General features: G+C 41.1%; 1 protein-coding gene across 2 annotated transcripts in view; it reads left to right on the top strand.

Moving 5' to 3' along the window:
- The first annotated feature begins 2,658 nt into the window (after positions 1 to 2,658).
- Positions 2,659 to 14,190, top strand: part of LOC149460443 (carbonic anhydrase 2-like) — a 49,561-nt gene continuing 38,029 nt past the window's right edge. Inside the window, exons 1-3 of one of the 2 annotated variants that reach the window (XM_089679713.1) lie at positions 2,659 to 2,785; positions 4,110 to 4,302; positions 5,497 to 5,694. In XM_089679713.1, coding sequence (XP_089535839.1) covers positions 4,269 to 4,302; positions 5,497 to 5,694 — 232 coding nt within the window. In that variant the 5' untranslated portion in view covers positions 2,659 to 2,785; positions 4,110 to 4,268. Of the gene's footprint in view, positions 2,786 to 2,972; positions 3,670 to 4,109; positions 4,303 to 5,496; positions 5,695 to 14,190 lie in introns of those variants that run through there. The other variant, XM_089679712.1, reaches the window with a different exon arrangement.

Raw genomic sequence — 14,190 nt, 5'->3', positions numbered from 1 at the left:
TAATTTATTATTATTATACAGGATTTATATAGCGCCAACAATTTGCTCAGTGCTTTACAATATAAAGGGAGACAATACAGCAACGATAGAGTTCAATACAAGAAGGTTAGGAGGGCCCTGTTCCTTGGAGCTTACTAGACATGTGCGGTTTATTTCATTCCAAAGTTAATTTCAGACAATTTTTTTCATTATTGGGCGATTCGGATGGATCAGAATTCGCCTGCTAGTCTCACAGCAAAAGAGAAAAGGTTATTAAAGATAAGAAAATTGTCATATGAAAGAAAATAATTTTGAAAGTGATGTCATGTATTTGTATTGTATTTTCAGATGACTACTGTACTGAATAAACAAAAATCGTATGATCTGGTATAGTACGAGAAAAATTTTCACGCTTGTCCCTTCGGATATTGTCGCATGAATTGTCATGATCAGCTCTCGAAATCTGTGTCCAATTATCGGACGTTCAGTCCTTGTATGAAAATTTTCATACGATTTTCTTATCGCGTGTACGGGGCATTAAGCTGGCCATGGACATGAAGATTTTTGGCCAAAAAAGTAATACGAAAATTCTTTGCACATTTGCTGATTGGACGAAGGTTGTTTGAAAATTGTCTTTTTGCTTTTAACATTCGATTTTAAAATGAATGTAATTTCTGAACGATTACCAAATACATTCGCCAATTATTTTGATCAAGAAACGTTTTCCTTCCTGTCCCTTCAAATTTTTCCGTCACTGCCATCGAAAACAAACATCAATTTAACCCCACAAACAGGAAATCACACAAATATTCTCAGACAAAAATCTACACGTGTATTGCCAGTTTTACTTTTCGGATTTGGTCGACTTTTTTTTAATTCAGTTGAAATCTTTTTGTATTTGGTTGCACCAATTTCGAATGTGAACGACTTTTTGAATTTGGTCAAAATGTTTTCGAATTGAATTCGAATACGAATTACCAAAACGAATCCCGAAAATTAATTGAACAAATTTACTGAATCAAACTACATGAAATTTGGTAGATTTAGAAACAAAACTAATTTTTTGGTTTTATACATGGCTAGAGCTTCTTCCCTGAAGAGAGAGGTTTTCAGAGATTGCCTAAAAGTGAGCAGAGTAAGCAATAGTCAGATAGATTGGGGTAGAGAGTTCCAGAGGATGGAAGAAGCTCTGGAGAAGTCCTGGAGATGAGCATGGGAGGAGGAGACAAGGGAGCTAGAGAGCAGGAGGTCATGTGAGGAGCGGAGAGTACGGTTTGGGTGATATTTGGAGACAAGACTGGTGATGTAATTTGGGGCAGAGTTACAAATGGCTTTATAAGTTATTGTTAGTGTTTTGAGTTTTATCCGTTGGGCAATGTGAAGCCAGTGGAGGGATTGGCAGAGAGGGGTGGCAGATATGAAATGGTTAGTAAGGTGGATGAGTCAAGGCGAGAGATAACAAGGGAGTGAATAAGTTTCTTAGTAGTTTCAGAAGTTAGGAACAGGCGTATCTTGGAGATGTTGCGGAGGTGGAGTCTACAAGATTTGGACAGTGATTGGATTTGGGGCTGAAAGGACAGATGGGAGTCTAGGATTACACCTAGCACCCTGGCATGAGGGGAGGGACTGATGATTGTGTTATTGATCTTGATGAAGAAGTTGGGGGGGGGGGGGGCACGGGCTGGAGGCAATAGTATGAACTTGGTTTTGGAAAGATTTCATTTGAGGAAGTGGAGTGACATCTATTCCGATATGTCACTTAGGTTAGTAATGCGCAAGGAGACTGAAGGGGTGAGGTGAGGAGTAGAAAGATAGATTTGTGTTTCATCAGCATAGAGATGTAGTTAAATCCATGGGAGTTTATCAAGTGACCAAGGGAGGAGGTGTAGATGGAGAAGAGAAGGGGTCCAATGGCAGAACCTTGAGAGACCCCTACAGAAAGGGGGAGAGGAGAGGAGGAGCTCGGAACGCTGCGGTAGGTAGGAGGAGAACCATAGCAGTGTTAATATGTGGTTACACCCCTTTAGCACCTGATAGATGCATGTACTAGCGATTTGGATTTGAGCACAGGTATATCTTGTTTGTTGCATTGTGGGTCAGTAGCCAGACCTAAACCTGGTAGTTGTCCCCCACTTTCTTTTCCCCTATATTGGCATTGTGTCCACAGTAGCATTTGCGTAGGCAGAGCAGAGTAGGTCTGGCCATAGAGGGATTACTTTGATGCAGTTGGCCAGCTTGAACATGTATTGCAATATGTATGAACCAAATATCTATAGCAAAGTCTGCTGGAAAAGCTATATACCAGTGTGCAGAGGACCTTCAGAATTTCCAGGAGAGCAGAGTCTCGGAGGCCAAGAGTGTGGATTTTTTTAGGAGGAGGTGATGGTCAACAGTATCAAAAGCCGCAGAAAAGTCGATTAGAGGCCATGGAGTAGAGGCCATGGAGTATATTGTGAGAAAAATAACAGACTGATTTTAGTGTTCTGATATGTGAACACACAGAAGCTATGAAACGAATGAGCTGTGTAGTGTGGTATCCATGAAGTGACTCTCTATAGACGGTAGATGTAGATGCTGAGCTACATATAGATGACATCTCCGAACAGAACAAGAAGGTCGCTATTCTACAATTCGCCCAGCAGGGGGCAGCAGACGACCATCGATGGAGTGTAATCCCATCCTAATTAATAAAACAGATCACACAAACGCAGTTCCACGTCTCAGAGCAGCAAGGTCAATGTATGATTTATGGCAATGCGTGAGATTACGGATTATTTTTGGATCATGTCAAGCCATGGGAGTCAAGGTAGGTGCATGGGAGAAGCAGGGGTCGTTTCGGGGCAGGAGGGGGGGCTGGATTCTTTAGCTGCTTGAGGATGACGATTTCATGCAAGTGTCTGAAAGGCTTCCCAATGCTAATGTGATGTGATGTTACACGTTCTTGCAGTTACTGTGAGATGGATGCTGAGAGGAGGAGCGCAGGTTTAGACAGTGGATGAGACACGAGCTGTCAGATGCCATTGCTGTGTTCATTCTAGTGCCTGGATGTTGCATGCATTTGTGTTGCTCACAGGATCTTCCAACTCTCGATGCAATGCCTAGGATGCCTTATAACCCCTGCTCACTGAATGCCAAGCTTAGGATACCGTATTGCCCCCTCTTCTTTGGATGCCATGCTTAGGACACCTTGATACCCTCTCTTCTTTGGATGCCATGTATAGGACACCTTGGTACCCTCTCTTCTTTGGATGCATATGCTTAGCTTACTATATAACCCCCTGCTTTTCGGAATGCAATGCCTGAAACACCTTCTAACCCCCTCTTATTTGGATGGAATGCTTAAGAATAAGAGAGAACCTCTGCTCCTTGGATGCAGTGCTTAGGGTACCTTACAAGCCCCTCTTCTTCGAATGGAATGCTTTGGATTCCTGCAAGTGTCCTTTAAACACAGACTTCTGTAGCTCTTGAAGCCCCCAAGTTGACCATTGAGGTTCATTGAAGCTTTGTTTGGGGGGAGGGTGATCAGACAAGGTTGGCAAGTTTTCAAGGAGACCACATTGAACTACAAGGGACATCTTCATAATAAACCTACACTTGACCTTGAACATGCTACTTTATGTTGTGAAGAGGGGAAGAAGTGTTTCTGCATCTCCCAAACTCCACATGCATGGAAGACTGGGCAGTGCCAAGGTAAATGGGATCAAAGGACCAAGTCTAGCAATTACAGGATGATGTCTTGAATGGGGCTTTACATTTTAGATCTGTGTTCTCCAGCCTAGTAGGTACCCTGTGTGTATGGTTGGGATTTGTGGTTGTTGATAGTCTTCTTGACTTGCTGCAGTATGCAAGGTGAAATCATTGTCCTTCATGATAATAGTTCTGCTGGTTGTAGTTTTATGTGTTGCTGTTGACAGGATAAACTTGCCAGGTCAGGAGAAGGCTCACGTTGTTATGGGTGCTGGTGAATGGCCTTGCTGACTTTGTGTGGTGTGCATGTGTACTGTGTATACAGAAGTTAAAGATCAAAAATGGGAGGAGTGCTGAGGAAGGAACTGTCAGTGGAGTACAGCATCATACTCACCCTGAGGATGAAGAAGGGGTTATTTTTTGTTCTCTCCGCCCTTAAACAGGCTGATCTCTGAGAGCCAAACCCACCTGCTGTGGTCTGTGTGAGATGGAGCTGGTGGGACCCTATAAAAGCCCACAAGAAGAAGCCTGGTGGCTGACACTGACTCACCGGCATCCAGAAGAAGGACTTGACCAGCAGGAGCAGCAGAGAGCCTCTGATCATGGCACACTCCTGGGGATATGGTCCTGACAATGGTGAGTGATGAGGACAGGTGCCCCCCCATTCCTTGATACCTACTTAAAAGCTCTTCTGAAATGGTCTTGGTATGCTAACTGGTGTCATAGTCACTTATTTAAAGATCCATAAAGAGCATTAATGATTACTGAAGAGATCAACCAAGGCTCTATTTTTAAATGTTGCACCTTCAGTATGGTATATATGGCAGTATCAGTTTCTCAGGCAGCCTCCTTGCCAGAAATAGAGTGCCCTGATTTATTCATTACACTGGATTGCCTTTTCATTAACTTGTAGAATCCCCTCTGGACTGCAGCAGCAGCAATAAAAATTTAACTAATTGCATCTGGAAATCTTTCAATAATAAAGATCAGTTTATCTGATACTTGGGCTGGAAGTGTGTCCTCCTACAAAAAACATGACACTAGACAGAATTTCTCATCACTTCCCTATATTATCATATTAAGCGGAAAATATTTATCTTTCATGTAGAGTATTTTCCATGTTTTCTAAAAATATACATCACCATTAAAATAAATAAAGAAAAAGAGTCCAGTGTTTCATCATGTTTGACCTTGACATCTCATCACTGGTACAATTACAAGTTCTTTTACAAACAAAAATTTATTACCAAAATGTCCTATTGATAGCATGAAACTGACCTATTTTGGGACAATTGGTATTAACAATTGTAATGTTATACTAGAACAAGGCTTCCCCATTGAGGATCTTTTTCCCAGGTTACAAAGTACAGAAATGTCTTTTGAATGAGTTAATAATAGTGTGGACTGTCCAGTGTAGACTCGCGCAAATACAATATTAACTAAACAGGTACTGATTAAACTTTGAAGCCTATTGCAACATGCTAGTTTTCATTGAATTATGACCTTGAGAAACCTTTTCAGTTTTTATAGGACATTTCTGACCTCTCATGGCCATTCAGTCCCCATGCTGATAGACAGAGGACCATTTCTACGAAAATTGTATAAAATAGTCATTTAAAGTAGTATGATACAAATATATGAATTTATATTGTAAATCTGCTGTTACGGCACGTAACAGGTTTACAATATAAACCCAGATTTGTATCATACTAATTCAAATGATTTTATTCTTTTTTTGATTTGTGCACTAAGAAAGAATGACAGGTTCGATGTACTGAATATGAAATAACATTTCAGTTTACTTTTGTTCTTCCTTTTTTTTGGTCTTAGGACCCGACAATTGGCATATGTCCTTCCCTATTGCTCAGGGTGATCACCAGTCCCCAATTGACATTATCACAAGTGAAGCCAAACATGACCATTCACTTCATTCTTTGAGCATTAAGTATGATCCATCAACTGCCAAACTCATCATAAATAATGGCCATTCCTTCAACGTGGAGTTTGAGGATTCTGACGACAGATCAGGTCAGTTTTATTATCATACAGTGGGAATGGTTTGGATCATTGACCTTTCTTGAGATTATAATGGTTAGCAGGAAATTGTGATGATGGTAGTTCTGAAGTTCTACATATGATATTTAGGTTTTTAGCATGCACTAAATATACACAAATTAAGAGACTTATTTACTGCTAAGCTCTAGGTAGATCTGAAAAATGACATTTCACCCAGTTAGGTATTTTTACTTAGAACTAGCAGAATTGTTATGATTTAGATCAGTCTTCTGCAATCCACTGCACTGCAGCACTGACAGTTGGGAAAGGGGCAGGACTCTGAGTCAATCAGGGCTCTATAGCTTTACACATTCTATCAGTAAACATGCTAACTGGAGGAGAGAACAGAGTGATGACCTTATCAGTGTGCTGCATCTACTTTATTGTCCACTCATAGGCTGAGGACCGATAGCTGACCATTCCGTTTTGCTTAAAGAGGCCCTGTTTTTTACAACCACTTTAAGTAAAAAATACCAGTGAGTGATTTGATTTTTTAAGTGTCTGGTAAGCAGTAAAATATCTGGGTAGACTGGTGTGTTAATAAGCCGAACAGCTTGCTATATCTGCGGATCTTTTGCTACAAAAGGAACAAAAACAACAAAAAAAAAACATGCAGGGTCTGTGTTGTATCATCGATTTGAGCTAGCGTGGGCTATGCAGAATATTGTGAATGATTCATGCTTATACCTGTTCTACCTGTCAAGGCTGGATTATGAAGTTTACAGGTGCACACCTTTTTCAAGGTTACTGCTGGCTTATCTGTAATAGATATGATGTGTACACAAAAGTCATTCAAATCTGTAGCCTGCTACTGTAATAGTTTACACTACCTGTAGGGAGACAAAACCTGACACCCCAAATGACTTTCTATACTCCCCTACTCAATGCAGGCTCTAGCAGAGAAAACTGTTAAAGTGTACCTGTCAAACATATTACAGGTGGCTGTTTTGGGGCTTTACTGAGGTTTTAATGAATACATCCTATTCATTCATTGTGTGTTTTTAGTACCCAGAGAATTTACAGGCTGAACAATGATTAAGCTAGTTGCTCATAATGTGTATTTGACAGGAACTTTATTCATTTATGGGTGGATACTGTTAGACTAAATCACATATTGGCTGTGGAGGACTGGGCCAGTACTAGTAAGATTTGTGGGGCTGGTGGCCCTTTGTGGAGATGCTTTGCCATGTAGATATGGACCAGAGTAGGTTTCACAGTCAAAGCTGCTGGATGTTATAGATACTTGTCCCATTTTAGAAACATCTTCTGGTATAGGGAAATCCTCCTGCGCCAACCTCTTTTGCGTCTCTGAGATGTCATCGGACTGGAGACCACAGCAGCAAAGAGAGCTGATGTTGGAAGAGATAAAATGGTGTGTCACAATTAGGGATGAGTTCGGGTTTGGTCCAAACCCTGTTGGAAGTTGTCAGTTCTGGGTCAATCGGATACAGGTGGGGATTCCCACACCCTAAGCTGCACATGCACAAAGGTACGTAGAGATGTGTGACACAATTGCCCTAATATGACCATATTGGGTCAACATTGACCCAATATGGCCACAAGGCCATCTTAGGTCAATAATATCAGGAGTATCCACACACCTTTGTTTATGTGCAGCTGAGGGGTGGTGAATCCCCTACCCACAAATGATAGGCCTGGCACTGACAACTTCTGACCATAGGTTCTGATCAAGCCCATTCCTAGTCACAATAAACCATACCCTTTTATCACACTCACCGATCATTGTGTGGTAAACTTTCTTTAGCTTACAAAAATCTGTCCCAAGTATTAAAGAGCTAATTAGTTGTGTTTGCCGTCTAGGCCAAAGGTTCCTATTTCATCCCTCTCTACTGGGCTCTATCTTTCAGAGATCTCTGCATTGGTGTTGCTTGGATCTGCCACCCTCACTCTGCTAATGTAAAATAAATGAGAGAATGAGACCCCCCAACTGATGCGCAATTTGATTTCAAGTTGCCAGAGTAATATATCAATGTATAATTATAGTAACTCAGTGAGCTTGCAGCCAGTGTCAGTAGTTAAGTGTTAAAACCCTTGTCAGGTTTTTATTGATATTTGCGTCCCTCCTGCTCCTTCCAGCTTAGATACAAGCTCATGATAAAAATCAATATTTTACGACTGTCACCAGAACAAGGATTGAGGGGAAATCTTCCAGTGGGGACATTTTGTTCCAGTGAAAACTGTCTAAGAGGCAATTTTCCTCACCTAAGGCTTCATTCACATTTGGCTTTTCTAGGATGTGTGACATAGCGCAGAGAAAATGTGCATTTTGCTGTGTGTTTTGAAGACGCAATGCAAATGCACATTGTTTGCAATGCCATTATTGTTACTCGCACCTGAAGCATGGGTACAGGCACGCATTTGCTGTGCATTTTGCCATGCAGAAAACACGCTACAAACACACCAAAATGCACAGTGAAAAAACATGCCATGTTCCACCCCAAAAAAGATTTTGGAGCTTCTTTAGGGGTAATTGTTGCATGCAATTCAAGTGAATGGGCTGCCTATACATGATGAATGGAAATGCTCTAAAATGCGCCAAAAAACCTCATGCAAGCGGGAACATGAGTTCCTGCTACACTCAGGTGTGAACCCAGCCTTAAAGCAACTTCCTTTTACTTCTTGTAGTGTCTCCTGTGGTGTACCCCGAGGTTCAGTGTTGGGACCCTTACTTTTTAATATATTTATAAACAATATAGGGTCTGAGAGTAAAAGAACAATATCAGTCTTTGCAGATGACACCAAGCTGTGCAGTGGAATAACGTCCTTACCGGATGTCTCCAATTTACAAGCCGACCTCAATGCACTGTTTAATTGGGCAACTATGCGGCAAATGAGGTTTAATGTTGATAAATGTAAGGTTCTGCACTTGGGGGCTAAGAATATGCATGCATCATACATACTAGGGGGGTACAACTGGGGGAATCAATGGTGGAGAAGGATCTGGGAGTTCTGGTAGATCACAAGCTTAATAATGGCATGCAATGCCAAACTGCAGTTTCTAAAGTGAGCAAAATCCTCTCTTGTATTAAAAGAGGTGTAGACTCCAGAGAGAGAGAGATCCTATTACCCCGGTACAAATTATTAGTAATAACTCATCTGGAATATGCAGTTCAGTTTGGGCACCAATTCATTCAAAAAGAATAAACAGGGATCTGGAGACAGTGCAGAGAAGGGCAACAAAACTGATAAGAGGCATGTAGGAGCTCAGTGATGAGGAAAGATTAGAGGAACTGAATGTATTCTCTCTTGAGAAGAGAAGGTTAGAGGACATGATCAACATGTATTAGTGGTCCATATAGTGAACTTGGTGTAGAGATATTCGCCTTACTGTCATCAGAGGACAAGGGGGCTCTCTTTACGTCTGGAGGAAAACAGATTTAATCTCCAAATACAGAAAGGTTTCTTCACAGTAAGAGCTGTGAAAATGTGGAAAGGACTCCCTCAAGAGTTTGTTCTGGCCAGCTCAGTGGATTGCTTTAAAAAAAGGCCTGGATTCTTTCTCAGATACACAGAATATAACTGGATACTAACATTTATAGGTAAATTTGATCCAGGGAATATCTGATTACCTCTAGGGGGATCAGGAAGGAATTATTTCCTCCTGCAGGAGCAAATTGGATCATACTTTGCTGGAGTTTTTTTGCCTTCCTCTGGATCAGCTGTGGGTATAGATTTATTTTTTTCTTTAATTTTTATAGTTGAACTAGATGGCCTCTTGTGGTTTTTCATCCAGACTAACTATATAACTGTCTCCTTGACAGGTAGTGATTGGGTAATCTCCCCAGTGAGATACTTTCCAAAAAAGAAAAATTGCAGCAGTTTTACTACTCCCTACTCTATTCAAAACTTTAAATGTTTTGGCTTTAGATACATTAAGCCTGTACAAATCTTTTCACGGAATGTTGTATTTGTATACATTTGTGATACATGCAAATTGTGGTGTTTAATATGTATCTATTATATGTGTGGTGTGTCTAAATAGGACAATTATACTGTAGTGGGTATCACTGTTCAGCAGGAGGAAGTGACAGGAAGGCTACATTGTTTGGCTACATTGTCATTAATATATATTGACTAAGGGTGAAGTTGCTAGCTTTATGTAGTCATAGTTATTATATAGTTACCTGACAGCTTGATATATCAGAGCCTTGATGGACTACTTTGGGAGGGTGTGTGAATAACAACATAGGTATCATTTTTATTGTGTAGAGTACATGGTAGGTAAAGATCATGCCTTGTATCAGCCCAGTTGACTATGTATCATTAGCAATAATATAGCCCTACGATATCTATGGCTATTAGAAAATAGTTCTCCAGTACTGGTAATTTTTACAGTTTGAGATGAAATTCAGTTTATTGGATGTAAAAGATGGAATGAAATGAACAGCTGGCCCTGACAATGGGCAAAATATCTGTCTCCAGGTTTGTAGATGGAGTTTTGTTCTCCAGGGAACACATAAATACTTTGCTTCAGGTTATATCATTTATTGCCAGGGCATAGCTAAACTTCCCTGGACTCTGGAGGAAAATGTAGGCACAATGCCGAACTCAATATAGTACTCTTAAATACTAGAAAACTCTTTATATTATGTGCGAAGGTGCTAGATCTAATAAATTATCAATTTACTGGGTGGCAGCAGGCCAGAGTCTTTGTACAGCTACTTTGGGCTGCAGTAGTGGAGATGGACTCCCCAGCACACAAATGAAATTGTACAGTTCCTGGGAAGCTCAGCCTTCTTCCTATGATGAATTATTTCATTATATCATTCATGCTGTCTCCTCCACTCCACTGCATCAGTTATGGGGAAAGACACAAGGATTTGTGATGCAAGGTCAGGGTTCAAAGGTCATTGACCTGGTAGCAGCTTCTACATGCCCTGCTGCTTGTGGTACATTACAAATGTAACCTATATGGAACTAGAATGTATGTTTAATGAGAACAAATTAAATAGCAACAGCAAAATGTGCCACACAATATGCTGAAATCATATGCTGATCACCAATGAGACACTACTGCTCCCACTGAGACCAACAATGGGGCACTATTTCTCCTATTGACACCAAGCATAGAGCACTATTGCACCCACTGACACCAACAATGGGGCACTATTGCACCCACTGACACCAACAATGGGGCACTATTGCACCCACTGACACCAACAATGGGGCACTGTTGCACCCACTGACACCAACAATGGGGCACTATTGCACCCACTGACACCAACAATGGGGCACTATTGCACCCACTGACACCAACAATGGGGCACTATTGCACCCACTGACACCAACAATGGGGCACTATTGCACCCACTGACACCAACAATGGGGCACTATTGCACCCACTGACACCAACAATGGGGCACTATTGCACCCGCTGACACCAACAATGGGGCACTATTGCACTTAATGACACCAACAATGGAGCACTATTCCTCCCACTGAAGTCACTGATAGGATACTATTCCTCCCACTGACATCAACAATGGAACACTATTCCTCCCACTGACACCATCAATAGGTCACCATTCCCCCTGCTGACACCAACAATGGTGCAATAGTCCTCCCCTTTTGGGAACTGAATATTGGAAATGCCATTCCAAGATGCTGGGACTTGAGTTGTGTTTCCTAATTGCAGAGGATAAAAACAACCGTGTAGCTAGATTGGTGAATGTGTTTCTCAGAATATTTCAGCTTTACACATCAGTGATAGACAAAACTGTAATTATAATAAAAACGGTGTATTTCTCGCTGAATGCTCTCGGTATGTGAAGCTTTTGTAATGCGGCTTTCATAACAGCTTGCTAGTTCCCCAGATAGATGCACAGCTGATAGTGAATGCAATAAAGCGAACAATAAATGATTGTGCTAATTGATTTCTCTAAGGTTGAGGGGAATTTAAACCTGGGCAAGTGTAAAAAAAATTGTGAGTGAGTAGGAAACCCCCCTGTGTCAGATCACAGTACCCCCACACAAGCTTCTGGATGGTAAAGAAAGGTGCTGCAATAAAACCAACCATCAGAGTGTTTCATTACACAGCTTATTACAGTTAGTTATGTTCGCTGTACAGAGTACGCTCCTGCTGAGAGATTCAATAAAAACATGTCAGAAGAAGAGAGTTTGCCATGAGTGATGTTGCCTATGTTAGTTAACAAGCGATCTTGCCAATGTAGTTTATTTTATCTGAAATGTCCATTTTATGGGCCTGTGTAGATGGATGTTTGTCAAACTCTGCCTTTTTGCATTCAAATGCAAAGCTGCTCAGATGCATGCATTCAAATGCAAATTGTCGCAAAGGGCTGCATTTGACCATCTTTCAAAGGCATTTCAACAGGATCTACTTCATCCAAAGAAGTGCAACGCAAGGCAGGTCTAACAGAGAACTTTCCTTGTCCTCAGAACTTTCATCCAGACTACACTATTGAAGTATATGGGACACTGCTTACCTGCTTTTGACATGCTTTGAAAATGCAGTAAATAATGTCCATCTACATGACATGCTCTGCAGTGGATCTGTGCATGCTCAGTCAGGGTCAGATCTTAAGCTGGCTATAGATGGGTTGTATTTTTTGGGTCAGCTAGACTGAAAAAACAAACATATTCCCCCATCCACACAATCCAGGTGCTATTGTATTCTGACAGCAGGGACTCCTTCACTGTCAGAATACACTGATCGGCTAAAAATTTTCCAACATCCTGTTCAGCAAAAGTCAGTTGTTAGATTGATCCATCTGGGAGATCCATCTATGGGCAGCTTTACTGATAGGAAAGGTTTTAATGGATGTTAATGGTCCATATCATTCAGGGAACAATGGGATCAGTTGTCCCCTGGATACCTGTGTTGATAAGCTTTGGACTTGTGGCATTGGTGTCAGTTTGAGATCATTCACAATTCATTGAAATGTGCATTTACCTGAGGCTGACCAGCTTCAAGCAGGTTTTGAGTTCCCATAGACTTGCATTTGAATGCAGAACATGTTTGGTGTGACCTAAATAGTCTGTTGGCACAATCCCTAAAACAAGTGTAGTCTGCTGGAACAAAATGAGAGTATATATAAGACAGTGAAATTTATATTCATGAAAGAGAACCTTCTCTGCAGGTGTTACGTGCAGCTTAAGGGAAACCAGAATGGAGAGAATATTGAGGCTGTTATTTCTGATCACTTCTTCTTAAAATGCTACTTTTTAGGTTGTTATGCAGATCCAGAGCCTACAAGGCTTTCTGAAGCACTGATCTGGAATGATTATGCAGATGTGCAGTTCTGACTTTATATTCTGGGTAATTGTTCTGATTTCAAGACTTAGTCCCAAAGTTAGAGTGGGAGACCAGCAACCTGCAGTTCCTCTGTTTATCTCCTTTGATGGCTGGCGAGTATGCAAGAGGATATGATGTGGAGAATTTACCAAACCAAAGACTTTTTGCTTTTGGTAATTGAGATATGACAGTTCTGAATTCTGGCTATATTATACAAAATTACATTGGTCCAGCTTGAACCAATGTAATTATGTATATCCATACCTGGTCGGTGACCCTGAAAGCTGGAAACAACTAAAGTAGACACTGTTACTCCAGTGATCTCCACTTGCCTTCAGGTCTTGTACATAGTGGTTGACCTGATGTATTGTGAATGCAGGAGGTCGGCCACTCAGAACAGGCACCATTCAGAGACAGCTTTCCACATTCTGATTGAATGCAAACCGTTCTCTGGACTAGGTGAAGAATGATGTCACTGTCCCACCTCTATGCATTGTCTAATCAGAGAATGCTCTGAATGTTACCTGTGCCAAGTGGCCGACCTTTTGTTTAGTAAGCAGGAATGCAGCTGCTTGGCACAGGACCCGGAAGCAAGTGGAGATCACTGAAGTAGCTGTGTCTAGTTCTGTAATTTCCAGCTTTCAGGAGCATGGGCCAGGTATGGTATATACACTCACCGGCCACTTTATTAGGTACACCTGTTCCATTGCTTGGTAACACAAATTGCTAATCAGCCAATCACATGGCAACAACTCAATACATTTAGGCATCTAGACGTGTTGAAGATGACTTGGTGACGTTCAAACCAAACATCAGAATGGGGGAAAAAAGGGGATTTAAGTGACTTTGAAAGTGGAATGATTGTTGGTGCCAGATGGGCAGGTCTGAGTATTTAAAAAACTATTGATCTACTGGGATTTTCACGCACAACCATCTTTAGAGTTTACAGAGAATGGTCCAAAAAAGAGAAAACATCCAGTGAGCAGCCGTTATGCGGGATGAAAATGCCTTGTTGATATCAGAGGAGAATAGGCAGACTGGTTCAAGATAAAAAGGCAACAGCAACTTATGTTACTATAGACCAAAATCTCTGAGGAATGTTTTAAACACCTTTTTGAATCTATGCTTTGATGAATTAAGGCAGTTCTGAAGGCAAAAGGGGGTCCAACCCGGTACTAGCAAGGTGTACCTAATAA

Source organism: Staurois parvus, unplaced genomic scaffold, assembly GCF_062004578.1.
Source record: "Staurois parvus isolate SC_StPar_1 unplaced genomic scaffold, SC_StPar_1.0 ptg000230l, whole genome shotgun sequence".
Lineage (NCBI taxonomy): Eukaryota > Metazoa > Chordata > Amphibia > Anura > Ranidae > Staurois > Staurois parvus.
Note: the sequence above shows the minus strand (reverse complement) of the source record. Positions and strands in the feature narration are given on the sequence as shown.